This window comes from Polypterus senegalus, chromosome 11, assembly GCF_016835505.1.
Source record: "Polypterus senegalus isolate Bchr_013 chromosome 11, ASM1683550v1, whole genome shotgun sequence".
Taxonomy (NCBI): Eukaryota; Metazoa; Chordata; class Cladistia; order Polypteriformes; family Polypteridae; genus Polypterus; species Polypterus senegalus.
In genome coordinates this window covers 162085833-162113174 of record NC_053164.1, presented here as the reverse complement: position 1 = coordinate 162113174, position 27342 = coordinate 162085833, and the positions used below count along the sequence as shown (strand labels likewise).

At 36.3% G+C, this 27342-nt stretch overlaps 1 protein-coding gene across 2 annotated transcripts in view; it reads left to right on the top strand.

Annotated features, from left to right (window-relative positions):
* LOC120539666 (flotillin-1-like) overlaps positions 1 to 26366 on the top strand; it is a 156910-nt gene extending 130544 nt beyond the window's left edge. For both annotated transcript variants that reach the window (XM_039769989.1, XM_039769988.1), the window contains exons 11-13: positions 4250 to 4387; positions 15614 to 15778; positions 23124 to 26366. In XM_039769989.1, coding sequence (XP_039625923.1) covers positions 4250 to 4387; positions 15614 to 15778; positions 23124 to 23153 — 333 coding nt within the window. In that variant the 3' untranslated portion in view covers positions 23154 to 26366. The remainder of the gene's footprint in view (positions 1 to 4249; positions 4388 to 15613; positions 15779 to 23123) is intronic.
* The last annotated feature ends 976 nt before the right edge of the window (positions 26367 to 27342 follow it).

Here is a 27342-nt window from a genome sequence, read left to right as displayed (position 1 = left end):
TATTCTTGCCATTTCTAACAACTTTGAGTAAACATTATTCTTCAGTTAGTGACCAGCCTTGTTATTTAGGTACTGTACCGTATGCTTAAGGCATACAGAAGAAGAAATTAAGAACTTTTAAGTATAGAAAGAAGAAATAAAAAACGTTTAATTACAGAAATAGCTAAAGTTTTTCAAGAAAAGAGAAGTTTAGAGAAGAAACATTTTTCCTTTTTTAGCCTTTTATTCTACTTGTGTAGCTATTTTTTTTCTTTTATACTTGTGTGAATTATTTGCTTTTAACTTTCACTAAATATTTTTAAACAAACTTTTGGACTGAGAGATTTCTTTCAGCACTCGTTTTACCCGTGCTTAATCTTGCCTTACACTTCGGCGGCTACACTAACATTTAAAACCTGCCTAGGATTGAAACTTGCCTAAGATTGAAAGCTTGAAAATTGCCTTTGATTAAAATAAACCTCTGTGTTCTACGCTTGAAATTGGAATGCGACGAAAGAATGCAACAACAACTTGGAAAGACTCAACAGGTACTTTTAATCTTTGTCTTTGATCGGAGTTGTACATATTTGAGAATGGCTAGCGCTCCTCGTGAGACTGTATACATTATAAAGGAGCTTAAACACCTAATGAAATCGTTATGGCACCTGACTCCGGCATCCAGAGGAAATATCAGAGAGGTGTTTGAGGAAGTCAAGATTATGACGTCACAAAGGACCATCTCCAAGACGACGGAAAGCCGTTCAATTCAGTGACAACTAAACTTCAGTCTGAAATGGATTGCAAATACAAACAATTATCTGATGCAGTGACATACGTAAAGGATTTACAACAAAAGGAATTTGACAGTGAAATTGTAGAATCAACTATCAAAAGGAATGTAAAAAGTTATATGATTAATTTTTACCTAGATGTTACAAAAGGACTTTGATGCTAAAATGGAAAAATTTTGTACATTTTCAGGTAATACATTGGATTGGATATTAGAAGTATGTCAAAATAAAAGCCTCAACCAGCAACTTGACTTTTCTGGTAAACAATTTAGGGATTACAGAACGAAAGATGACATTTCTCCTACAGTTAAAGATTCCCAAATGTCAGCAAAATCTAAAAGTTGCGCAAGTTCAGCGGCTACATCAGTTAGTGCCCTCAGATTTCAAGAGGCAGCACACGCTGTGCTTTTAGCTAAAGCTGAGAACCAAAGAAGGCAACAGGCTCTAGATATGGATGAGATACAGTTGAAAGCCAAAAGAGTAGCTGAAGAAATACAGCTTAAAGCACAGCTGAAAGCTAAAAGAGATCAATTGGAGTTGGAGGCAGCTATAGCAGAATCCAAAGCAAAATTGAGAGATTTCTTTCGGCACACGTTTTGCACGTCCTCGACTTTGGTGGCTACAATCAGGAATATGTGATGCTTGAATATAAAAGCACCATGAATGCATTTGTATGTCTGCATTTTGCTTCACCACATCGAACCATTCATTAAACATCGAAGTGTGCACATCGATCTTGTAGGATCCTCAATGCAGCTTTCTGTCACATGTAGATAGTAAGCAGAGACTCTTGCGTCACATTCCAACTTTTATCACACCGCGCCCTCAACATTTTGCTGGTACTGCAACTCGTGCACGTGTCGCGTTAATTTCTGAAGACTTGCTCAGAGGATGCATCAGATGAATGCTGGGAATGTGTGGCAGCAATGATGCATGCGCATACGTGTTCTGAGCGTGAAGTCTAAACTAGCCCCAAGTCATTTATCTGACATTGTTTGGTATAATGGTTTGTTTCAATAACAATTCTTTCATATCATCATCAATAAATAACTTAAAGTAAATCTGTGGATCTTGGCTTTCTACATTAATTTTTATTCCTTCCTTCCCCACAAAATCAAAACGAGGTGGTACTGGTTTATCTGAAGCAGGGTCAACAGAAACCCATACAAGAGCATCATTTTCAGTTTTACTGTCCTTTTTTAGTTTCACTGCATAAAGACAGATTCACTTCATCATCACTGCTGATGAGAGACTCCGGTACATCACTACTCGTATCACTGTCAAGAGCATGCAACACTTCGGCTGCTGATAAACGTTTTTTGCAAGACACCATTATGAGGCTAGGAGAAGAAGCTTCTACACTGTTGCCCGGATAACTTTCGAGACTGCTGCTTATATAAGACCCACCTATACCATTGACTGAGTAACGCTCGGGACTTACACTGTTGACACTTTTACAGCTTGAGTAGTCCTCAAGTCTAACACTTAAGAGTGACGTGTCTGTACAGTTGATCAAGTGACACTCGGGACTAACTCCTTTAGCACTGTTTTCACAGCCCAGATAATGCTTGGTCCCAATACTAAGGATATAAAACTTAACAGTTTTGGTCTTTGCATATGCACTCTTCAAAAACAGTGGGAATTATATTATGGTTAGTTGACGCTAGTACTTCAATCACCTCTATGCCCTGAATTCTTCCTAAAATATTACAAAATACTAACTCCGTGCAGACTTCCCACCACTGTTGGAGCTTTAACATATTGTTTTAAAAGCAGTAACTGAATACATCTTTAAAACTACTGCTCTTGTACTCTGCCATTTACAAAGTTAGTCCAGTTAATATTTGGGTAGTTCAAGTCCTCATGTCTATAATATCCCCCAATAAAGTTGGCTTTTAAATATTACTAAAACACATCTATATTACACTCCTAAAATAATGCCACTTTCCCTAATATTCCTCATCCAACTAAAGAAAACATACATTTAAATGCTGTTTGGCGTAAACGGCAAATCCCCTTCTGTTTGGTCTGTCCTTACTAAAAAATGTGTACCCGTCTATATTATAGTCGTGCCCATCTTTGCTATTTAGCCAGGTTTTTGTTATTACTATATGTTAATTCTGCTCAGCTACATACAACTCCAGTCTTTTTTAATGTGTTACCTACTGTACTTTAAGTGCCAAACTTTGGGTGAGAATTTACTTTATTATGCATATTTATTATGTACCATTCTAAGCCTGAACTGTCCCCCTTCCCTAGTTTAAACAATCCTTAATTAGTTACAGTGGTGCCCCTCTGCTTCAAATGTAACCCTTCATGCCTAAACAGGTCCAATTTATTCCTAAAGAAGTGCCTATAAACCTATACCTATACTGCACCAATATTTGAGTCACGCGTTAAGCCTTCTTATCTTCACAGTCTTACGTGAACTCGTATGTGGCATTGATAGAGCTTTGAAGAAGACTAACTTGTCATTTCTGCTCCTCAGCCTAGCAACTAACTCTTTAAATTGGATTGCAGAACTGACAGTCTGCCTTTATATATTTCACTTGATTCAACATGGACAGTGAAAGTTGGATCCACTTCCACTCTTTCCAGGGAGATCTCCCACCTGTGCATTCAGTAGGCAACACACTGTGCAACACTCTTTGTCTCTGGGCCAAACTTGTTCTTGAATCGCCAACTATCTCACCTCTTTCTTTATGGGGTCTGATTTTGAGATGGCCCATTGGGGCTCCTCATGCCTGCCTACCACCTCAGAATCTTTAAAGACAATGTCCAACTCCACAAGGTCTTGAAAACAGTTTGACACTTCCCATTGTGAGGTTGATGCCCGCAGACTGAGTACACCCTTTGCCTTACACTTTTTGATTGTGACCCACTTATCTCTATGTGCCTGGTCTAGAGTCTCCGCCAGCCCCACCTTTGGGTTGCACACTAGCTCTACTACAATGCATGCCAATCAACTCCTCCAGTTCAACGACCCTGAGCTTGAGGTGTTGTATCACCTGACATTTCCTACAGCCATTTTCCAAAAAGTCCAACATCTAGAAGGACTTGCTTTGAACTGGCCTCATTATTAAACTTTAGCCTTGGATTTTAATGGGTAAGTTCTGCATTTTGTCAAGTTATTTCTTCACAAACATGAAATACACACATTTGCCATGCAAAATTGTGTTCTAAAGTTAAGCACTTTCTATAAATAAAAAAAAATTATATATGTTGCTTGTCCTGGCACTTTACAATGCAGAGTATGGGACACGGAGGAAAAGCTTAAAAACTTACCACATAAAATCATCAGTCATGCCGATAGAGTTTAAAGAGGAAATGTAATTGGTAATTTGAGAAGTGTATATGATGGTTCCTTAACACTTCTTTTTTTAACTGTTGTGTACATGAGTAGTAGTGATATAAATACCCTTTTTGGGGAAGACTGTCTTTAAATTATTGTAATTTGCCTTTTTTAATACTTTTTTCAGATTAAGGGAGAAGCTGAAGCTTTTGCAGTTAAAGCCAAGGCCAAGGCTGATGCTGAACAAATGTCCAAAAAGGCAGAAGCATTCAAGCAGTATAAAGAAGCTGCAATGGTGGACATGCTACTGGAAAAACTTCCTGAGGTAATATATTTGCTTGTAGTGGATTGTACTCTTTTTACAACCATGTTATGGCTAGATTTAACTGGCTTTTCTTTTGTTTAACGATAACATGTTTTATTTCTCCTGAAGGTATATTAATAGTGTTTTGAGATGACAAAGTAATGTGTTAGCCAAAAAATAATTCATTTATAAGTAATTTTGTGCAGCATATTAATTTCGGCTAAAGCGTATTTCTTAAGTGAAAATATGTGGTATATAATCCAATTGAAAAAAAAAAAGCACTGGCATCATTTATAAAGCTGAGTATTACTATCCTATAAATGAGTGAAAAACTATAACCCTTCTTCTTTCGGCTGCTCCCATTAGGGGTGTTTCCTTAAGAGACATTAGCTCTCCGGAAATATGTTCTTTTGAAATTGCGGCATATTAAGTAACTAAACAATATAGTAATATGATAGAAAAGGCGATATCCCTCCCATTGTGATTATGGGTGTATAAGAATCACATGAGAAAAATATACTTTTAGCTTACATTTACTGACGGTTTACGCAGTTACAAACGGGAAGCTGATGACAGACTTATCAAGGTGGGTGTCTTGATCAACGTAGGCTGCCATTTTTCGTTACCACGCTGAGAGGATTTTTGGACGGAGGTCCAAACAGCTTCAAAGGGTTTGGCTATTGTACAAGCCTTTTATACTGTCTGCTTTACGTGCTGGTCTTCTCTGGTCTCCAAACAAGGACAGTAAAGACGTAACCCCACCTCCAACAAGAATAGTACAATGCTCACACTGCAGTTCTCATTCTCCCAACAAGGAAAGAAGATTTTGTGCTGACAGAAGACAGAAATATACTATTCTGTGTTTAGGTTGACTATACAATCCTCCAGTTGTCTTTGGCTATCTAATCCAATGCTTGGTTGGCAATTCTAAATGTTGAGCTCCTGTGTACCATACTTGGTCTGCCTGTATCAATAAATACATACCAGTGTGCATAGAGACAGTAACATTAAACTTAATCTTATAACAAAGGGTTGCCACAGCGGATCATCTTCACCCATCACCTGCATGTCCTCTCTCACCACATCTGTAAACCTTCGCTTAGGCTCTTTTTGTCTTCCCTGGCAGCTCTATCCTTAGCATCCTTCTCCCAATATAGTCAGCATCTCTCCTCTGCACATGTCCAAACCAAGACAATTTCACCTCTCTGACTTTGTCTCCCAACCGTCCAAATTGAGCTGACCCTCTAGTGTACTCATTTCTAATCCTATCCATGTTCATCACACACAATGCAAATCTTAGTATATTTAACACTGCTACCTCCAGCTCTGTCTCCTGCTTTCTAGTCAGTGCCACTGTCTCCAACCCATATAACATAGCTGGTCTCACTACCGTCCTGTAGACCTTCCCTTTCACTCTTGCTGATACCCGTCTGTCACAAATTACTGCACTGTCTTTTCACCTCTATTCCACAATAAAAAAAAAAAAAAACTATAAACCTATTATTGTCAAATGTTGCTTTATTGCTAACAAACTCGGGATACATAGACATCATCATATTTCATGCTTCCATTAATTCTATAGTACAACCTATAGTACTTTCAGAAAGTAGTCACTCAGTATTGATTATTCTGCCTTGTTGCAAAGTCAAATAAAAGCATAAATAAATGGGATTTTTTCTACTCCAGTAGAGGTATTTCTCTGCAATTTTAAACTTAGTTTTTTGATGTCTTCAGATTAAAAAGATGAAATTTACTTAATTAGTAAGTATTCACTGTAACAAACAAATTTGGGCAAGGTAATGAATTTTAAGAGATTCGATTATTAATGTAAGGTTATGTTGCTTATGACTGCACCTGTGTTCTTCTGTGTGATTTCATAATAAATTTGATTGACTTTTTGAGGTGTCAAGATGAGAAGTTTATCAAATTATTAGAAATGCTTTGAATCTTCCTAGAACTACTAGCAATTCTGTTGTAACAAAATGTAAAACAACATGGTACAGCCCAGACTGTACTAAGATCTAGTTGTTGTACCAAATTAAGCAGCTCAGCAAAAGGTGGGGATTTTGAATCATTACAGAGGGACTTGGGCAGGTTTATGGCAGATTAAATTTAATGTACAGTGGATATAAAAAGTCTACACACTCCTGCCGAAATTGAAGATTTTATGTAATAAAAAATGAAGCCAAGAGGAATCCTGTCAGAAATATTCTACCTTTACTGTAAAATTGTAATCTGTACAAAGAAGGTAAAAACAAATTAGAAACTGTTTAATGAAAAAAGGAATAAAAAAACAAAATCCTACAAAACCTTGGTTGCATTAATGTGCACACTCCCTAAACTTAATACTTAGTTGAAGCAACTTTTGATTTTATTATAGCATTCAATCATTTAGTTAAGAGTCTATTGGTTTGGCACATCTGGACTTAGCAATTTGTGCCCACACCTCCATGCAAAATATTTCCAGATCTGTCCAGTTATGAGGGCATCACCAGTGCAGAGCTCTCTTCAGGTCACTCCACAGATTTTCAGTTTGCTTAATGCTGGGCCATTCCAGAACACTGATACGCCTTTGATGAAGCCATTGTTTTGTTGATTTTGATATATGCTTTGTGTTGTTGTGACTCTGTCTTCCTAGCACATGTTTGAAGGTTTTGTGCCCAAACAGACTGATACTTAGAGCTATTCATGATTCCATCCACCTTGAGTAAAGTCCCAGATCCAACGGAAGAAAAGCAGTCCCAAACCATGATGCTGCCTACATTATGCTTCACTGTCATATGGTGTTCTTTTGATTACATGCTGTGTTGTTTTTGCACCAAATATACCTTTTGAAATTATGGACAAATAGTTCAACATTTATTAAGCATTTTTCACATGGGTGTAGGAAACTGTGTATACCTTTTTGCAAAGTTTAGCCGGGTTTAAATGTTTATCTTTATGAGAAAAGGCTTTCTCACTACCCTAGCCCACAACACGGATATATGAAAAATTCCACTGATTGTTGTCACATGTAGAGAACAAACAGTACTTGCCAGGACATTCTGCAGCTCCTTTAGTGTTGCTGTAGTCCTCTTGGTGGCCTGCCTGACCAGTTTTCTTCTGGTCTTCTCATCAGTCTTGATGGAATGTCCTGTTCTTGGTAGTCACTATTGAGCCAGATTTTTCTCTACTTGATGATGACTATCTTCATCGTGCTCCATGGGATGTTTAATACCTTGGATACTTTTTTGTGCCCCTTTACTGATTGATACCTTTCAATGATAAGATCCTGTTCATGTTTTAAAAGCTCTTTGGAGTATGTTGAAACCAAGACGATATCAGAATAATCCTTACAGTTTCAGCCAAACTTTAACTGAGACTGAGGAGATCGTTCCTCCCCCCACACTATGCGACTCTTTAATTCCACCTGGGTGGGGGGTGGTGGTGGTGGGGGGGGTTAAACGTTAATATTATACAAAATTATTGTCAGTCTGGTTTACCTTCATTGTTATCACTCTTTAATTTAATATTGGTCTTTATCAGTATGTAGCTGCTGGAGTATGTGAATTTCCCCTTGGGATTAATAAAGTATTTATCTATCTATCTATTAGGCCAATTCCAGGATTTCAGGGATGAATTATGAAAAGACTTAGTACAGAGGCTGATACTTTAAAATGAGTTCAATAAGAATACTGCAACACAGTTGGAGACTTGTTAAGGGTATATTTTGCACAATAATATAGGAATTATATGTTCACACAGAGAACCATAGAGGCTTAGAATAAGTTGCCAAGTACTATGGTAGACAATAGGACTTAATGGTCTTTCAAAACTAGACTATATTATTTTGGATTAATAAAGTGGATAGCACCGGCAAGCTGTGTTGGTTTGCATGGCCTATTCTTGTCTAGATTGTTGTAATGTTGTAATATAAAAAAATATAGGTTGATTGTCAGAAAAGTAACTAAGAGACCATCTTTAACCATTCAGACACATTCCTGAGGAGGAAGAAACTTCTGAGAGAGTCCAAAATTAGTTCCCGCATGGGGTTGGCTAAAAACCATTTGACAAAACTTGAAACATGTTAGAAGAAAATTTTGTGGTTTGTTAAAACTGAAATTAAGCTGATTGACTTGAAAATAATACACACTGTTTTCATATAAACCAAGTGCATCCCAGCACCAAGTAACACCATGCTTGCCATCAACCATGATGGTGGAAGTATCCTTGTCAGTAGTGGCTTCCAGCAGGAGGAACTAGAAAAGCTACAGTACTTTTATAGTTAATCAATCTAGAGAAATAAAAAATCATTATTCATTTTTTTAATTCATTGATCTGTTAAATTAATTGTGTTAATGAGTATTGGGAGAAGGATGTTAAGGATAGAGCTGCCTGGAAAAAGGAAAAGAGGAAGGCCTAAGAGGAGGTTTATGGATGTGATGAGAAAGGACATGCAGTTGGTGGGTGTAATAGAACAAGATGCAGAGGACAGAAAGATATGGAAAAAGATGATCTGCTGTGGCAACCACTAATGGGACAAGCTGAAAGAAGAAGAATAAGTGAAATGATATTGTTATGATGAGTAATAAGAAATGGTAGTCAGAGAACAATGGTGAAACTCTTTAGGGGAAAAAAAACATAGTGGAACTTCGAATGATTTTGAAAATAGACTTAAAAAAATCTAGATTTCTTTGAGACATCACTGAGGTGACAGTGTGTTAGATTTATACAAAAAAAAATAAATGTTCATCATAAAGTACTCTGTTGGTTTTGTTCAGATTGACTAAGGTCAAGAGGACTTGACGCTTTAAAAGCTCACGTCTTTAGGTGAAAAAATTAATTTGATGTATGAATTACACTTTATCCATCAATCTTTTTCTGACCACTGATGCTGTGCAATCTAGTTCAACAAGCAGTTACACGTACTGTGTGACTAAACCAGTGCTGTGCACAAATACATGAAATCTGAGGTGTAACAAACAACTGTGTGATTGCTCACCATTGCTAGGATTATTGCCCCAGTAAGACTTCTTTAAATAATATACAACAATTTATTTTCATCATGTATATTTTGAGCACTATTTCAGGTAGTGTACCTGAATCTCATTGTATGTGTTAGCTTATCTTATGTAAGTTTTGAATAGTTGACTGATTACAAATGTTCATCATAGAAAAATTTAAGCTTTGATTAGTATGCCAATCATTATTTAACACAATAGCATCAACTTTACAATGTGAATAGCTATCTAGCTATTCATAACAGATAAAACTATTCATATTACATGGGAAATTTACCAAATAAATGCTGTACATGCTAAACTGAAGTCATACTACAGACTTCATTAAATGGTTACAGAACATGGCTGACAATGTCAAGTGTTGCTGCTTCCTACAAGCAGAGCATGGTTTGGCATTTACTTTTGACACTGAACAGGGCTCAGCATTAACAGTTGCCAGTGCAGTTTGCAACCAATTCTTGGCCTTTGGTTGACATCTGTGGCAATTTTTTTATTAATGTAGTATTTCCACAAAATCCCCTAACTCCAAAGTGGATCAGAACTAGCTGCATTTTGCTCATTTATGTGTGATTGGCAGGTCAATATACTACCTACTAGCTAAATCACTAGTTGGTTTTATGATGAAGATCAAATTTAAGCTGCACTCTTGCATACTGGAGTTTGTGGTTTTCCTTGTTGCCTTTAAAGCAAGTTAAACAGTAATGACTAGCTGCCATGCAGGGCTGTGTGAGCAAGATGCACATGTAACAAAAATGCTAAAATTAAGTCTTCTTTAGCTCAGTGGTAATCCAAGACTTGTAATTGGAGTGACCCATTCGAATCTAGCTGGGAGATGAATGTGAAGATTTGAAAAATTTGACAGACCTGTGGCACAGCTGTACTAAGATATTTTAAATCTAATTAAAATTCCTTTGCAACTGCCATTGTACCTTCTTGTACACTGTTGAGTGGCATGGTTTTTTTCCTCATGAAGGGTAGTCAAAAATGTTGGCAACTTTTGTTAACCAAAGCAGGTTAAAATATTTGACTTGCTAAAAAGTCGTGATTATTTAAAAAACTGTGAATGTTAAAGTTTATTGATCTTACTGCATATAAATCTCATAGGAGGCACCACACTAAACATTTAAGGGAGGTGTTCTCAGCTCTGATATGAACATTTTAGCTTCAATATGGAATAACTCGAGATAGTATTTTTTTAAATGTTAGTATATGATCACTGTTTCATATACAAGCCAAAACATAAAAGAAAATCAAATGTTACCATTTTAAAAATAGACTCTACTTAAAAACTCTGTTAAATGCTGTATCCCTGCCCATAACTTGATGGTTTGGGAATCATCATTACAAACAGTAATTGTTATACTGACATATTCTCCAAAAGATTTGATTCTAATCTTGTAAAGCTAACCTTCACAGTGCTCTGCAGTGTAGTAGCAGCCCAAGATCTGCTTTCACGCTTAGCTGGAACTCTGCATCTTGTTAATGAAGGTAGAAAGATTTGCAAGATGAGTACAGGATGGAATGGGGTAAGGTAAGCATGCCACTGCCATTGTACCCATTAATCACATACCACTCCAGCTAGAGCAGTGACAAATGGCTGCTGCACAGTTTAGGTATTTTGGTTATGATTGCATCATGCTTTCTTTGAGCATTTCAATGTGGGGGAAAATGTGACATGTGTGGAGGCCTTTTACTCTAGGAAGGTAATTCACATGGAAAAAAATGTCCCTTATATTTAAGAAAACTCCCCACATTATATGTTTGAGGAGTTTCATTTTCAGAGCCATTCTGTAGCATTGTAACTGTAAACGTGTCTGGCAGGATCAGTATTACCTATAAACGAACAACCTTATGTTGTTTACTTATAGACAAATAGAGGATAGAGAGCAAAATTATTGTTTAGTACAGCTTTTCATTTACCCAATGAGAAACTAGACCATCAAGCTATAAACCTGAAATGCTTCTTTTTTTGTCAAAAAGAACCTGCCTGTAATTTAATTTCAATTGACATCAGTTTCATTGTTGTTGTTTTTTTTGTTTGCACTGAAATATGCAGAACATTGCTACTTGTTTTTGTTTACATGACATTATTTAGTATGTGTATGTATATATAATAAATTGTTTAAAATGTAGCATTGTCTTAAGAATAATATTTAAATTGCTGATAATGTGCTAAAAAAGGTGGAGAGTCTAGATTTAGAGGATTTAAGAGGATGGAATTGATGGGCCTTGTTGGACTGAATGGCCTATTTCAGAAACGTTTTTCTAATGTTCCAATATCTATACTGTTGATTATGCTATCGTGATCCTGGGCTTTATGCTCTTAAAAATACTGTCAGAAATAGGAAAACTTTTTTTTTTTTTATATTAATAAAGCACTTTTCACAGAGTCATAAAGAGCTTTACACCATAGAAAACAATTAAAACACACAGTTAAAAAAACGTAAAGGATAAAATTAAAGTAACATTTCAACAAATAACCATAAAACATAAGATCCAAAATGGATGCCCATATGCTAACCTAAAAAGGTGCCTCATCAACTGTTTTTCGAATATGTCAAGTGTATGAACAGCCCAATAAGCACAAGGCAGGCTATTCCACTATTTTGGTGCAACGGATTGAAAAGCCTGGATTACATGACATAAGTGGGTGATTGGTAGTATAATGTAAAATTTCTGAAATATATTGTGGTATTTCACCATGCATAACTCTGTTGGTGATTGCTAAAATTTTAAAATAGATTCTAAATTCCACAGGTTTCCAATAAAGAGAAGATAAAATTGAAGTAATATGAGACCACTTACTGGAGCAGGTTAACAATCTACAGTAGCAGCAGCATTTTTAGTACATTGAAGACGCAGCAACAACATCTTTTTTTTAAACATGTAAAGAATTGCAGTAATCAAGACATGAAAAAAAATTAAAACCTGCACTAACATGTCACTTTGGTACTATTCTTCTTAGCTTTGATATAATCCTCCGATGATAAAAACAAGAATGAGATAAAGGATTTAACATGAGCATCAAGTTTTAAAGATGGGTCAAACATAACACCCAAGTTCCAGGCACAAGATTTAAGGTTGAGTGAAACAGCTGAAATCCTGAGACTGATCTCTGCATGCAAATGAGCAATTATTAGAACCTTATTTATTTATTTATTTAGAATTGAGTGTTAAAAATTTAGCAGCTAGCCATGTATTAATTTCACTAAGGCATTTAACCAGGGCAGATAACTTATGATGGTGTTGTGATTTAAAAGAGCATGGAAGCTGAAAGTTCTCAGTATAAATATTAAATATCTTTAAAAGAATTTAAAATTTGAACACAAGACAAGGATGCTGGAGCTGACATGTACTCATTTGCACTAACTGAGAAACTCCTTTATGCCAAATAAGAAGAAAAACAGTCTAAGGCAGTTCCAGAGATACACACGCAATTATTTAACCTATTAATTAGAAGCATATGGTCTACAGTATCAGATGCTGCACTATGACCAAAAAGAGCAAGGACCGTATACTCCCCCACATCAATAGCCATCAGAAGATTGTTACCCACCTTAAGATTCCACAGAAATGGCACTTCTTGTTTCTTAAAGATAGACTGAAATTTATCTAAAATCATAGTGGGTCGGATAATGGATGGATGGATGAATAAAGAAAAGCAGTCAGCTGTGATTTGACTGCCGTTTCTAAAATTTTATTTAGGAGTGAGAGTTTAGAGATAGGCCTCAGACTATTAAAATCAGAGGGATTAAGACTAGTTTTTTTCAATAAAGGCTGCATAAGTAGCACATTTGAAATAAATAGTAAAACACAGTGAGGAGAAAAGAATTTATCATGGACACCAAATTTAGGCCAATCAAGTGAAGAACTCATAAAACAGAGACATTAAAAGAATATCCAACTCATAAGAAGGATTTAAATTCTTGATTAAAGTAAGAACACTATCAAGATACCGAGGAAAAGGAAATCGGAATGAAACAGCACTGGGATCAGCCTCCATCGACTTTAGAAAAGCAGAGATATTTGCTCGAATGGAAGTAACTTTCTCAACAAGGTAGTTGAGAATATTATTCAAGTTCAAAGATTATCGCCATGTGCACAGTAAGGAAACACATTTCCCTGTACAATGAAATTCTTTCTTTGCTGTCCACACCAAATGACATCAATAATAAGTAGCAGATAGATAATAAGTAACAGAGGCAGCATAAAGTATAAAATCAGAACAGAAGTATACAGTGTAATTGTGCAGGTAGGTGTGTGATGGACAAGTCCAGTACAGTTGTGTGAGGTAGATAGAATGAGGTTAACCATGGTTATAAACTCCAGTCAGTTATTTAGGAGTCTAATGGCCTTGGGAAAGAGAGTTCTTTAGCCTGGAAGTCCTGCATTTCATACTTCTATACCTCCTGCCTGAGGGTAGAAGTGTAAACAGTTCATGTTGGGGGTGGGTGGGGTCCCTGAGGATCGGGGTGGGTGGGGTCCCTGAGGATCGAGGTAGTTCTGCGGACTCTGCAGTTGTAGATGCTCTGCAGAGAGGGCAGTGGGATCCTGGTGATCTTCCCAGCAGTCTTTACCACTCTCTGCAGGCTTTTGTGGTCCATAGCAGTAATGTTGCCGTGCCACACGGTGATGCAGCTGGTCAAGATGCTCTCAACAGTGCAGCTGTAAAAGGTTGCAGAGGATCTTAGTCGACATACCAAACTTCCTCAGAAAGTACAGCCTCTGTTGAGCCCTCTTGACCAGCTGTGTGGTGTTGTGTCTAAGTGAGGTCCTCACTGATGTAGACGCCCAGGTATTTAATGCTGCTAACCCTCTCCACTTCAAGCCCTTGGATGAACAGTGGCCGGTGAGGTCTCCTCTTCTTCCTCATGTCCACTATCATCTCCTTCGTCTTGTCTGTGTTGAGGGTGAGGTTGTTGTCCTCACACCATGACGCCAGACTGTCGGCCTCCCTCCTGTAGGCCGCCTCATCCCCACCAGTGATGCGTCCAATCACTGCGGTGCCATCTGTGAACTTTAGGATGATGTTATCTTTGTGGGAGGCGACACAGTTTTGGGTGAACAGGGTGTAGAGGATGGGGCTGAGGACACATCCTGTGGGGTGCCTGTGTTTGTGATAATGGTGGCTGAAATCCTATTACCAATCCTGACAGACTGGTGCCTGCCAGTCAGAAAGTCTAGGAGCCAGTCACAGAGGGTGAGGTGCAGGCCAAGTTCAGACAATTTATGAATGAGTTTTGGTGTTGGAAAAAAACAGAAACACTAATAGAGACACAAGAAACAATGTTAGACATAGAGTCAAACAAAACTTGGGAATTAAGTGTGCTATTTGATACTAAATACTCAAAATACAAAGGCCTAGCATTCCTCACTGTGGTGTTCTAAGTGCAACAATGGTTTATTTGTTTATTGAAATAATCTCTGGTAGTTTAGGCTTTTTTATGCAGTTTAATTTTATTTACTGGAGCACAGTACCAGGTAAAAACGAAACTAAAAATAATTAAGTTTTGGTAATAATGGCTTTAAACAGTCCTGCAAGGCACAGTTTCATTAATAAGTTTGCGTACTTGTAGATCACTTCAGTTACTCCCAATATGGTCTGTTAAAAGTGGCAATCACGTTTTCAGTTTTGCAACCAAAACCTGAATCAAAATTTCCTGTAGTTTCACTACAGTTGACAGTAAACCTTTTAATTTTTGTCACCTGGTTCAGATAAAAATGTTAGAAAATTATATATTAGAAAGAAAAATGAATCAATAATGCTCTGTTAGTCTCGATGGGCAATGAATGTATATTTTCGGTAGAAGTTTACAGAAAGCGAGGCAAAAAAAAATAATGAAAATTTTGACACATTGATGCAAGACTAATTCTGCAAGACTTTTGCAGCATGGGTAGGAGCTATTGTGTATTTACTAATCAGATTTAGGAAATCATATAGGTTTCTAACTTTCTATCTGATTAAAATTTGATGTGACTAGGCTTAATTTTTGTTTTTTAAAGTGCATTTTAAACACCACTGCTGTAACATAGCTGACAGATGTCATCTTCTTTGTTACTGCATTTAACATTTGGAGACTTAATAGAGACATAATGTGAAAAACACAAAGGGGGGGCACTTTCTCAAGGAACTTTAGAGGGGATGGATCCTCCTCGAAAAGATTTTATGTTAAATAAATTTGCTTAATGTTGGTTTAGCTCAATTTAATGTGGTTATGTTCAGCTATATCTGTTCTTCTAATGGTAGATGGCAGCTGAGATCAGCAAACCCATGTCCCAGGCCAAGAAAGTGACAATGGTTTCTAGTGGAGCAGGAGAAGTAGGACCAGCTAAGCTGACTGGTGAAGTGCTTGAAATTATGAACCGTCTTCCTGACACTGTTGAGCGTCTGACTGGAGTTAGCATCACTCAGGTAAGAGTAAATGGAAGTGAATGAATGAGGTCTTGTAGACAAAGTTCAAATTGGCTATGTCTGTGGAGTATAGGTTGATGCACAATTGTATGTTTGTATTTATTGTTAACAAATCTGTTTAAAATAAAATGTTATGCTTTATGAAAGTAATCCACCTATTTTGTGGATTTTTCACTTACTTTTATGTTGCAATTTTTGAAGATGTGTGTTTGCTTTGCATTATAAAAGCATAATGAAAGGAATTTGTTAATTTCTAATTTAAAATGTGAAACTCATATGTCTCTTTGAAAAGTATATCTTCTGTTTGTTCCAACACATTCAGTGCTGGATTAACCATTTAAGCAAAGTAAGCACATGCTTAGGGCATCAAGGGTAAAGGGGACACCACAAAAATTTTTCATGGCCAAATTTATCACATAAATTATTAAACTAATTCATTTTATAGCCATTTTCAAAATTTAGTGAAAAATGAATAATGCCTCCCTGTACCTCCCTATGCCGTCACTGTTCATAGACGGCGCCTTACACAGTGTGTTCTGCATACTGGTGCCATCTACGATGGGGAATTCCCATTTCATGGTGATTCCCTTAAACACCATGTTATGTCAAAATATTGTGAAAATAATTCAATTAAAAACAATATGTTTTTATATTTTTAAATAGTAGTTAATAGTTGATTAAAAATTATCATGTAATTGTGTTTCGTGAATTATCTGTTATTTAACTTAAAATAAATTTCTAGTGCGTAGAAAGCATTATTTTCTGTTTTAAGCAAAAACAAAAAAATCATCCCAGTTTGAGGAAAAAATATTTTGGTAAGTCTTATTTAATTCTATTCTTGGATATTTTTAAATTCATTTACATTATGTAAAAGTGAAAATTGTACAACTGATTACTATTGGATAAAATTGTTTAACTATTTTTACTAATAAAGATTTATTAACAAAATGTTCACAAAATATTCTTCAAATCTTGTACTAAGACTATGTGTAAATACAGTAGATTTGCTAAATTGACACAAAAGCCATAAATAAATTAAATAATGAAAATGGTAAATGTATGGTTTTCATGTCAAAATGAAAACCATACATTTCAAAAAAAACCTTTAATATCAACCCCAAATGTTAAATTTTGTAAAATTTCGGATGCCATTTTCTCTTTAAGTAATGATAAAAACGCGATCAGATCTTTATTGAAAAGCAGTGCCGTGCAAAATAAATTTTTAAATCAATTTACTGTTGTACTACTGTTCGATACAAGGTCAGACCTACACATTTTGCAATCACAACCCTTTTTTCTGCTTTCATAACAAATTTTTTCCAGACTCTGGAAGTCTCAGGTCTCACCTTCTTTTCTGTCATTTTCGTATAGTCTGCCATTTTTCAAATGTGTTCACAACTGAATGACAGTATTCCCAATCCCAGCACATGAAAAGTATACCCATTGCATGATGCTGCCACCACCATATTTCACCATAGTTGTGTTTCTTAAGGTATGGGCAGTGTCAGTTTTGCACCACACATACCACTTTGAAGTTTTACCTAACAAGTTCTATTTTTGTCTTTTCTGACAATAAAACCTTCTTAACTGGTTCTTTCTCATACTTTGTAGCAAATGCCTTATGTATTTTTATGTGGACCTTCTTAAGGAATTGCTTCTTTCTTGCTTACCTCTCATAGAGGCCTGTTTTATGGAGAAAATTGTGGACCCATGCACCTTCACTCCAGTTTCAGACAGAGCATTGCAGACTTCTGAGAGTGACAGTTGGATTTTTAGTAGCCTCTCTCACCATTTGATGTCTTGCTCTGATGTTTAGTTTTGAGGGGCTAGTAAGAGCGTGGGTGTTGTGATGAACCTTCCATTTTCTGATTATGGATCCAACATTGCTTAACACTAGAATTACCAGAGCCTACGAAAAAACTCGTAAATCCATCCCACCTTAAATCGCTTCTTAAAATCATTCACAGCTCTCCACCAGCGTCTTTTGTCATCTAAATGTGCTGATAAAATCAGACTGCAAGCAGCCGGCTATTCCATCCCCCCACCGACTTAGAACGTGCACAAACTTCTCCCAGCTCATGCCTTGATTGATTTTCTGGGAGTTAAGTGGAGTTTTAGAGTGGAAATAATAGATCCTTATTTGGAACACGCATTTCATGTGTGTTCCGTTTCTACAGTAATCTGTGTAAACACATTTTTAAAACAGAAATTTTTTTCATATTCTAGGAGTAATTGACAAAATGTAGACATAAACTATATAATGTATGAAGCCTGAAGTGCAAATATCAAAGAAACACATTCACAAAAGGTACAAATATAACAGAACAAATGTGCCTTTATTCTAAAGTGTAACTGCAGAAACAAAAAGCCGCCTTAACATGCAACACTGAAACCTGTTTATTATGACTGTCTCCGTGGCGTAATAGAATCAGCTGCTGACTGGGAATCAAAAGGTCGCGAATTCGATCCAGCACCACTCCGTTTTGAGAAGTAAACTGCTCTTAGTCTTAATATTTTAGAATAAAAACATACATTTGATTTCAGTCTGTAACAGGACGTATACCAAACAAATTTTTTCCATAAGAAATAATGGGAAAATGATTAATCCGTTCCCATGAAAAAAAATCCTATTGTTATTGTCATATTATACATTGATGAGGTTGTATAAAATAATTTAAACACTGCTTAATACTAAAATACATAAATACAAACGCAATTAGATGAAATAAATGAAAATTCTACCGCACTTTTTAATAACGTCCGTTTTTCACAATCGTAGATGCCGTCATTCTCGGCAAACGGTATGCAACAGTCATGTCCCGGATACGCATCCCACCTTCATACTTTTCAACAATCAATTCAAATTTACGTGAAAAAACACAATCACATTGTGACGATGCAGGTTTGCTGTATGCTCCCATCTGCTGTCGGGGAGCCCTTGAACCCTACGTCGGTAATGTGCCTCACTGCTAAGCTCATCGGTAACAACAAAGCAAGGAGATGGTGGAAAAAGTGCAAAGTGCTATTATTAAAACAATCAATAAAACAAGGTGTTCAAATTAAAGTGCAGACTCCAAAGTTCCAATAAATAATCCATAAAATCAGAAGTGAAACGTGGAGGTTAAAAACAATACAAAAAAAACAGGTAAAAAATACAGCAGGAAGCTTTCTTTAAAAAAAAAAAAAAACAAGAAGAAGAAGCCCGGTGCATTTTTACCTGGCGGCCCCCCTGCTTCCCAACAGGGGAGTCACCCTACTTGCAGCTGACCTTCACTCTGCCTACTTTGGCTAATTCATGTGCGTGTGTACGCACTCTCTCTCTCGCTCTCTCTCTGTCTCAACCTCCCGTCCTTTCTTTTTCCTCCACTTCTAGCTCTTGCGCTCCTATTTATCAAGAAAAGCAGCCCCAGGAACAATCACGAATGTGGATGGTCTCTCACCTGTGCACTTTGGTGAGAAACGCCCACATCGCGAATCACCCTGAGAACCTCCAGCCACACAACCACCATGCCCCCTCACCAAGCCGCGAACGTGGTGATTATTTGTTTTAAAGCTGGCCTTTGACAGGAGCTGTGGACCCGCTATACCACACACGTGAAAATTCACAGAGAGTTATAGCACGGGTTGTTCACTGAATGCTAGCAACTGGCGCACTGACGCTCGTGGGCAGTCGTGGCTTTGTCTCAAGAGAGGTAAACAAGGGTAGCACGCGAGTCATATTCCAAACAAAGGTCGTATACCAAGCAAAATTTTTCGTGTCCAAACAGGATGTATACCAAGTTAGACTTATTCCAAAGCAGATTTATACCGAGGTATCACTGTAGTTTTATAATACCAAGTCTTTAAAGGTGATGCCCAATGTTGAGTGAATGTGATGCCCAATGTTGTTGCTTTGTTGGTGCTTAGGGTTCAAGTGGAGGATTCTTCTTGGGTTGGAGTCCACTTTCATTTTGCTACATGATCCTTTGTTGTTTTCTGTGATGTTGCTTTCTTAGCTTGATTTTTGCTATTATCCCCTTTTCTGTGTTGTCTACAACTCATAGGAAAACAACATTACTTTTTTTTGGCATAAAAGTTAAAATACTGAATTTCCTTTCTTGGTAACTGCTTCTGAGTCTTCAGACTGCCTCACAGTTTAGCTTCGCAAATTGGTTCACAGCTCTCAGGCTCACAGAGAGAAGAGTGTCATTTTGGAGAGTGAGAGCAGAGCTCTTTTTTGTGTTTCCCCAAAGTCCCATTAGAGATCCAGTATTCCCCCGACTGGATGAGTGAAGGTGGTTTATGAAGAAAGGTGGATCCTCTCATTATTCGATTCCAGTTGCTTCCAGTTACAAAATTAGGGTCTCTTTATAAGCGGGTTCTTCTGTCCATCGTAACTGTCATTCATGAATTTATTGCTCTTCTTACTTGAGTCAATTTCATGCCTTCTAGCACAAAAAGTCTACAGAAGGGCCTATAGGGAGATGTCAGTGCCACTCTGATGTATACTTTTGTTATCCATGCAGATCCTGATACAAGTTGTAGTTTAATCTCTTAGTTTGGAATGTAAGTGGCATTTTGAGCAGCTAGATGTCTGCTAAATCCGCTGCCTTAAGAAGCCTGAGGCCCTTATGTATAAACAGTGTGTACACCCCTGTTTCTACGCTCACTTCGATATGTATAAAAGTTAAACCTGGTGTAAAGCCAATAATTTAACGGCAGGGTCCCCCCTTTGCGTATACACTTTTATGCTTGGTTTTGCAAACTGGTGGCACTCAGCATTAAAGCAGTGCTACCGTTTCTGTGGTCTGCTTTTCTTTTTTAGATTCACGTCTGTGATGCAGGTTTTATCAAATATATCAAAATTAACTGCATATCGATAACAAATTTAATTCACTTGACTTGATTGCAATCATTCTGTAACAATATAATGGTGCACGGAATGGCCAAAGTATTTCAAATACCATGGCTGCTTTGGTATAAGAAGATAAGTGGAAGAATTAGAAGAGAGCACATAATTATAGATGATGGCGACTGGCTTGTAAGGCAATTTGATTTCTAACAGCTTTCCTCTTGGGGTTGTGTGCTGAAATGGCGCAGACTTTGAGAAATTGTGCTCTACCTGCTCTTTTGCAAATTCGGTCTTCTCTGTGGTTTTTAGCTACAGGAACTTTTCAACTTGAACTTGCTGATCAATTGGGTATTTCACAATCATCACTGAGTTGCGCCATGCCAGCTGTACAGGATGGTATTATCCGCTTGTCATCCAGATATACAAGATTTCCTTACACTGTGGTTGAACGGGCAAACATAAAAGCACAATTCGCAGCAACGTCTGGTTTTCCAACTGTAAATGGAGTGGTCAATTTCACTCGCATTACTATTGCAACGACGCCGGACAAGTTATATCAGCCAGGGATAAATCGCCAAAAGAATGAGGTGACATTCCATCAAATATAGCTGGAAAACATATACAAACGGCAGCTCCGCACAGTTGCAGGTGTTTTCTTCAACTAGTATAGCAAAAGGCAAGCAGTCTTTTTAAGGATAGTAAGTCATCTCAAAGAAAAGAACAGAGAATTGGTCCATTGTGGCACTTGGTGTGTCGCTATGCTATAAAAGCACCTTGAGAAAATTAATTTGCTTATGTAAATAGAAAGCATTTCAACTGTATTAATGTACTGCTCTGTAGTGCACAGAAAGTGTGTTGCAGTGTTCAAGCATGTACCTGAAGAGGTGCACAATGATGAACCTGACCCACCAAATGGTCAGCCTAGTCGGACAGCATCACAATAATTGATTTCACAAACCGGTAATCAGATGCAGCATTTATTTTTTAACCAGTCCATTTCATTTGTTGTCAGTATCAGATAGTACAGCCCTTATATTCCATAGTTCATTATCTACATCTCCTATAGCATTCACTATTATATTTTGTGACTCCTGAACAGTCCATCAGTACACAGCCAGGTGGCCTCCCAGCAGTCTCTGAGGCTAAGGTGTGTGTGCAGCACCTGAAGACTTTTTCGGCACAGCAGGATCATCTTTGTGTGACCATTGAATGGGGGGTCAGATTTTGTAATATTGTCTGAAACGCAATAAACAGACAGTGAGCTGCAACTCACCTTATCACGTCAACTGTGATATATGACCACTTCTTTTTTCTTTCTGGCACTATGTGACTTTCTGAACTTGAACTTTCAAGTGTCTCTGCCATACTTTTATTTCTTACTTTGTTTCCACTCTGTAAGCTAACAAATAGTACATTTTTCACTCCCTGCATTTGCATTCGCTAAAATTCTATTTTTTTCACATGCCTTTTCCATTGTTTTTTTTTTCTTGAAACACTGAACAGAAGGTGATATTTATATTGATTTGCATATGAGCATATTCAAAATTCTGTGAGGAGTTGGGGTGGAGCTGTAGCCATGTGCTTTAAATTTCACAATTATTAGGGTTTATGAAGGGAAAGTACATGGAACTTATGCACAGATTCATGCATCTGGATTTTTTGTGCCTACTCACATTTCCACTTTTGTCCGTACACCATGTTTTAGTTTAAATTCTACGCATTACGTTATACATGAGGACCCTGATGTACCACTAAAGCCTAGCAGAATGGCCAATGCCCACATTGTCCTACACATTTAAGAAGGAACACAAAGTGAACATACTGTTACATGGAAGCCACCGTTTTGATGGCGTCAAAACCATAATGGATTTATTGAGTTCAAGCTTGTGTTATGTTCTTTGGCACAGAGGGCAACACCTTTTTAGTTTTATTGTTTGCTCATACTTCCTTCTTTAAATGAATAGTGTTGTCAGTAAAGGTTAGACTCAGGAAATAAGCAATGAGCTACCAAAACTCCAGGGCCTCCTGGATGTTCTGTAGTTTTTAAGATGATAAAGTCAGTTTCATTTTTGGGTTTTAAGGCTACCGCTGTGCCTTGCCCATAAGTAAGCAAACAGCTTGAAAGTAGAGCAGTGGCAACAAGAGCTACAGTAAAATATCCAAAAGAGTAACTGAATACCAACGGATTAGTATTACAAATGCAATATGTGTATGCTTTTTCCCAATAAATCTTGCATCTTTTCACAATTTTTTTGTTAAATTGCTGCTGTTTAAGTTTATTTTTAATGTGTATTTTTTTTCAATAATTTGTGTTTTGCAGGTGCAGTTTACTGTATATGTAAAGTATGTCAATTTTTATAAGTTATAAATAGTAAGTTATTGTTGCCATCAGAAAGGGGTTTCAGTTATTTCTTTGCAAACCAAAATCTTTTGTGTGATGTTTTACTCAGACATCTCTCTAAATGTTAGATTGTCAAACCTAAAAAAGTAAATAATTTATTTCTGTTTTAACAGATTGGAGGGAAACCAAGCCGCATGGGCTGACCTTATCGTCAAATCTTATGGGAACATCATACCGCCTCCTTCCTATTCTTCCTTTCTTATTAATTATTGCATGCTTCTCTTTACTGAATGTGAATTTGTGGCATTACTGAATACTATTAAATTTTTTTTCTTAACTTGTTTGTTTTTAAATATTAAAAGATAACAAGATGGAAGCCAAGGAGCAAACAACATACTTCAGATTGCAGCATAAACTTGAAAAAACTTGTGTAATAGTTTGTTTTTGTTGAGATACATTACTTATACCTATCATACATTTTTGTACATTTAAAGTTTTGTTTTTTCTAAAAACAGTGGTGTTAATGTGTATAATTAGAAATTCAAAATATCCTTTCCAAACATAACATTTTTATTTATCTCTGCTCATACATATACTGTTGTCAATCATTTTATGCTAAAAGTATTGGTTAGGAAAATACTTTGAAACTATTTTAGTTTTTTTATTTTTACTTTTTTTGGTTTATATTTTGAGGAAGTATATTTTTAAAAGTAAACATTTTGTTAGTAATTGTGAAGCAAAATTAGGTTAACTGCAGCTTTTCGTACGCATGTAGCTTAATCATTACTGATAACTATGTGTCTTAATGTGATTCATTCAACATTAGCTTGTTAGTTTGGTTTTAATTGTGATATAGCTAATTTATTAGCTATTATACATGTGTATTGTAAAATAAAAATCATAAAATCTGCAACAATTATGAATAAATTAAAATTTACAGTGTCTGACTTTTCCAAAATAACAAACAATGATTGTACTTTTTTTTCAATAGTTTTGACTCAGAGTATTTAAAAGCATGCCATAGATTTTTTTGTGCATGTTGCTGTTAGTAAAAAAAATAAATGCATCTGCGTTTTGGGTTTTTATGTAAGTTGTAACTGCTACACTTATTAATCATTATATAGACATTAGCTTTAAACATTAGGAGGCTTGCCCTAACAGTTCCTAATTATTATTACTGCTTGCTATGTGATATTTCTTCTGCCTTTTTGTGCTTATTACATTTCTAAATGTGTTTTTTGTTTACACTAATGTATAAAATAAAGTTGGTCAAAGTAGTCTTAGAACTAAATTAGCTGATTTCAACCACTACGTTTAACTGTGTTAATAATGAAGTAGAAATTAGAATGTGGTTTTTATAAGCTGTACTTGATGGCCAGTCAACAAAGTAGTACTAATCTTAAAAAAATGACTCTCGCTTGAGACAGAAGTAGAGGTTAATTTCTGTTGTTTGTCCAATGTAAGATTTGTCTTTTAGTTATGTATGTAACTGACAATACCTAATATACATGCTGATTTCTTACAGTTATTACTTTTAGCTTAGGTTTACAGTATGCATTTTGGTTTCCACAGATGTAACTTAAATCATATGTTTTATTTAAAGAGACCTTTTCATTATCAGATTTTAAGGAGGGGATTTTTTTCAGGGCATGCAATCTGATGTTGGTTTCAGTTGTCATTCTGTCATATCTGATTTCTACTTTACTATCACTGTGAATAGTTTTCTAATCGCAATCCATTTATTATTGCTTCTCTGAAGAAAAGAATGATCTAAATGATTAAGTGCCTCATGTACTAAGAAAAGGATCATTTCTAGGAAGCAGTGCCTGCCCTTTTGTATGTACTGACAAATATTTCCATAAAATTACATACATATTTTACAGTCTGCTGAGTAAGCAGTTACATGAATTCTCAGGGTGTTAAAAGTAAAAAAGTAAATAAAAAGGCAGCAAACTATGTAATGAGTGATTCCACGTGGAATACAAAAGCATGCTATCAACAGCAGAAAGGAAATGAGCAGTAACATTGCAAAACTGGAAATCAGGTCAAAAGAAAAACATGCTGGTGTGTGATGTTGACTAGAACTTTGCATGAACTGAATAATATTAGTTAGATTACTACTAGTTAGACTAAGACAGCTAAGATCTTATAACGTTCCTTGTAAAAAATATATTTGTTTGTCCCTTATGTCTCTGCATTAGACTACATGAATATACTAGGAATATTTTACGTTTTTCAACACTCTTCACTGTCATATGACTTTCCATTTCAAGGAAAGTTTTTGTTGCAGGAGAATCTTTAAATGTTTTTCCTGCATGATAAAAGGTTACTTGTGGTACCTTGACTATCAAGTATTGTTCACAGATACATTAATTTCAAAAAAATGCCAAAGGAGAAAAACCTACCAATTTAAGAACACTTAAAAAGCATTTAGGTTTAATATCCAATTTTTTTTTTGTATTTGTGTTAATAAAGGTTAACAATTCCTGCAGAAATTGACTAGTATAACAGCAAACAAGGCTGTAGTATACTGAATTTAAACAATTGGAAACAGTATTCCTGCATTATATTATTTACTTTTCACTTAAGTTGTTGGAACTGAATCATTTGGATATATTTGTGGTAATATAAAATGCTTTGATTTCTTTCTTCTTTTTGAGCCTTTCCACAGGATCTCATATGAACTTACACAAAGGTTATAATTTTTACACACTCTGTTTACTTTTGTGTTTCACTAATTTCAGTGTTTCTTCTGCACTTTAACCTATATACAGTACATAGAGAATCCTCTTTTTTTCCCAGAATTTTTCATTTGTTTTCAACACTTTTCCCTTTTACCATGGCAATTGTCAAATATTCTGCTAAAGAGAAAATCTCCTATAACAGGATGCTTTGTTCATTATGATTAGATTGGGATTGATGATGGTCTATTGAATTTTCACTAAACATAATATTTGTCTTCACTTTTGTTTGTGGCAGTATGTGTTCAATATCCTATTTGGTTAGTCTATTTACTAGTTCCTGCATGGTCTTAGAGTTGCCATATGCCTTCCCCTACTGAATGAGTCTTGTTCCAAGGGGTATTTAAGACCTGCAAAATGTTTTACAGCCATTTTCTTATTTGTGCCTTTTTACAACTTTTCCCAAAGATGGCCTCAGATTTTCAGTGAAATTCTTTTTGTACTGCTTAATTTTAGATTTGAAATTTGTTTAGGAAAAATAGATTGTAATGCTTCAGTCTGCTGCAAGCTTTATAAAAAGTTAATGCTGTGAAGAAATTCAAATGTTGATCAGTTAGCCTGCTTGCTGAATATGTTTTGGTTTAATATACATAATAAAATCTGACAAAATATTATTGTGTAATTTTATTTTGTGTGAGTCATGTAAAAGATTAAAATTTGTATTGCCTTTTAAAACTATGGCCTTGTTTTGTTTTTTTGTATTACTGCTTTTCACAATCTACTTTACCCCTGTGCATAAATGAAAAGTTAACAATTTCCAGTATCCAAAGTTATAGACTTTGATAGATACGGGCTCTGTTCTTGATGTCGGCCATGATGTTTTCGATTGAAGTATGAATGGGGGGACCCATATGCTGATTTGCCTGATCATATACCACCTGAAGGATATGTCATTTGAAACATTAGCATTCTACTTCCCCCCAAGCATTTATATTAATTTGAAAAGTGTTGGCAACACTATATGCACTTGTCACATTTTAACAGCAAGAGGAATGGTCAGGGATTAGAATAAGGTAATAATTTCTCTTGAGTGTAACTTTTTTTCCCTCCTGTACTCCTCTGATGAAAAGATACAATGATGAGAGTTACAAAGTAATGGTGGGGTACAGTATCCCTTGGTTGCCTTGACCTGCCTACTGTCATGGCCGAAATTATTGGCACCCCTGGAATTTTCCCAGAATAAGAACTCAGAGCTCTCAGAAAATTGTTGCAATTACAAATGTTTTGGTATACACATGTTTATTTCCTTTATGTGCATTGGAACAACACAAAAAACAGAAAAAAAGCCAAATTTGACATCATTTCACACAAAACTCAAAAACCGGGCTGGACAAAATTATTGGCACCCTCAGCTTAATATTTGGTTGCAGGCCCTTTGGGAAAAAATAATTGAAATCAAGCACTCCCTATAACCATCAACAAGCTTGTTACACCTCTCAACTGGAATTTCCGACCACTCTTCTTTTGCAAACTGCTCAAGGTCTCTCAGATTTGAAGGGCGCCTTCTCCCAACAGCATTTTTGAGATCTCTCCATAAGTGTTCAATCGGATTTAGATCCAGACTCATTGGTGGCCACTTCAGAACTCTCCAGCACTTAGTCTTCAACCATTTCTGGGTGCTTTTAGAGGTATGTTTGGGGTCATTGTCCTG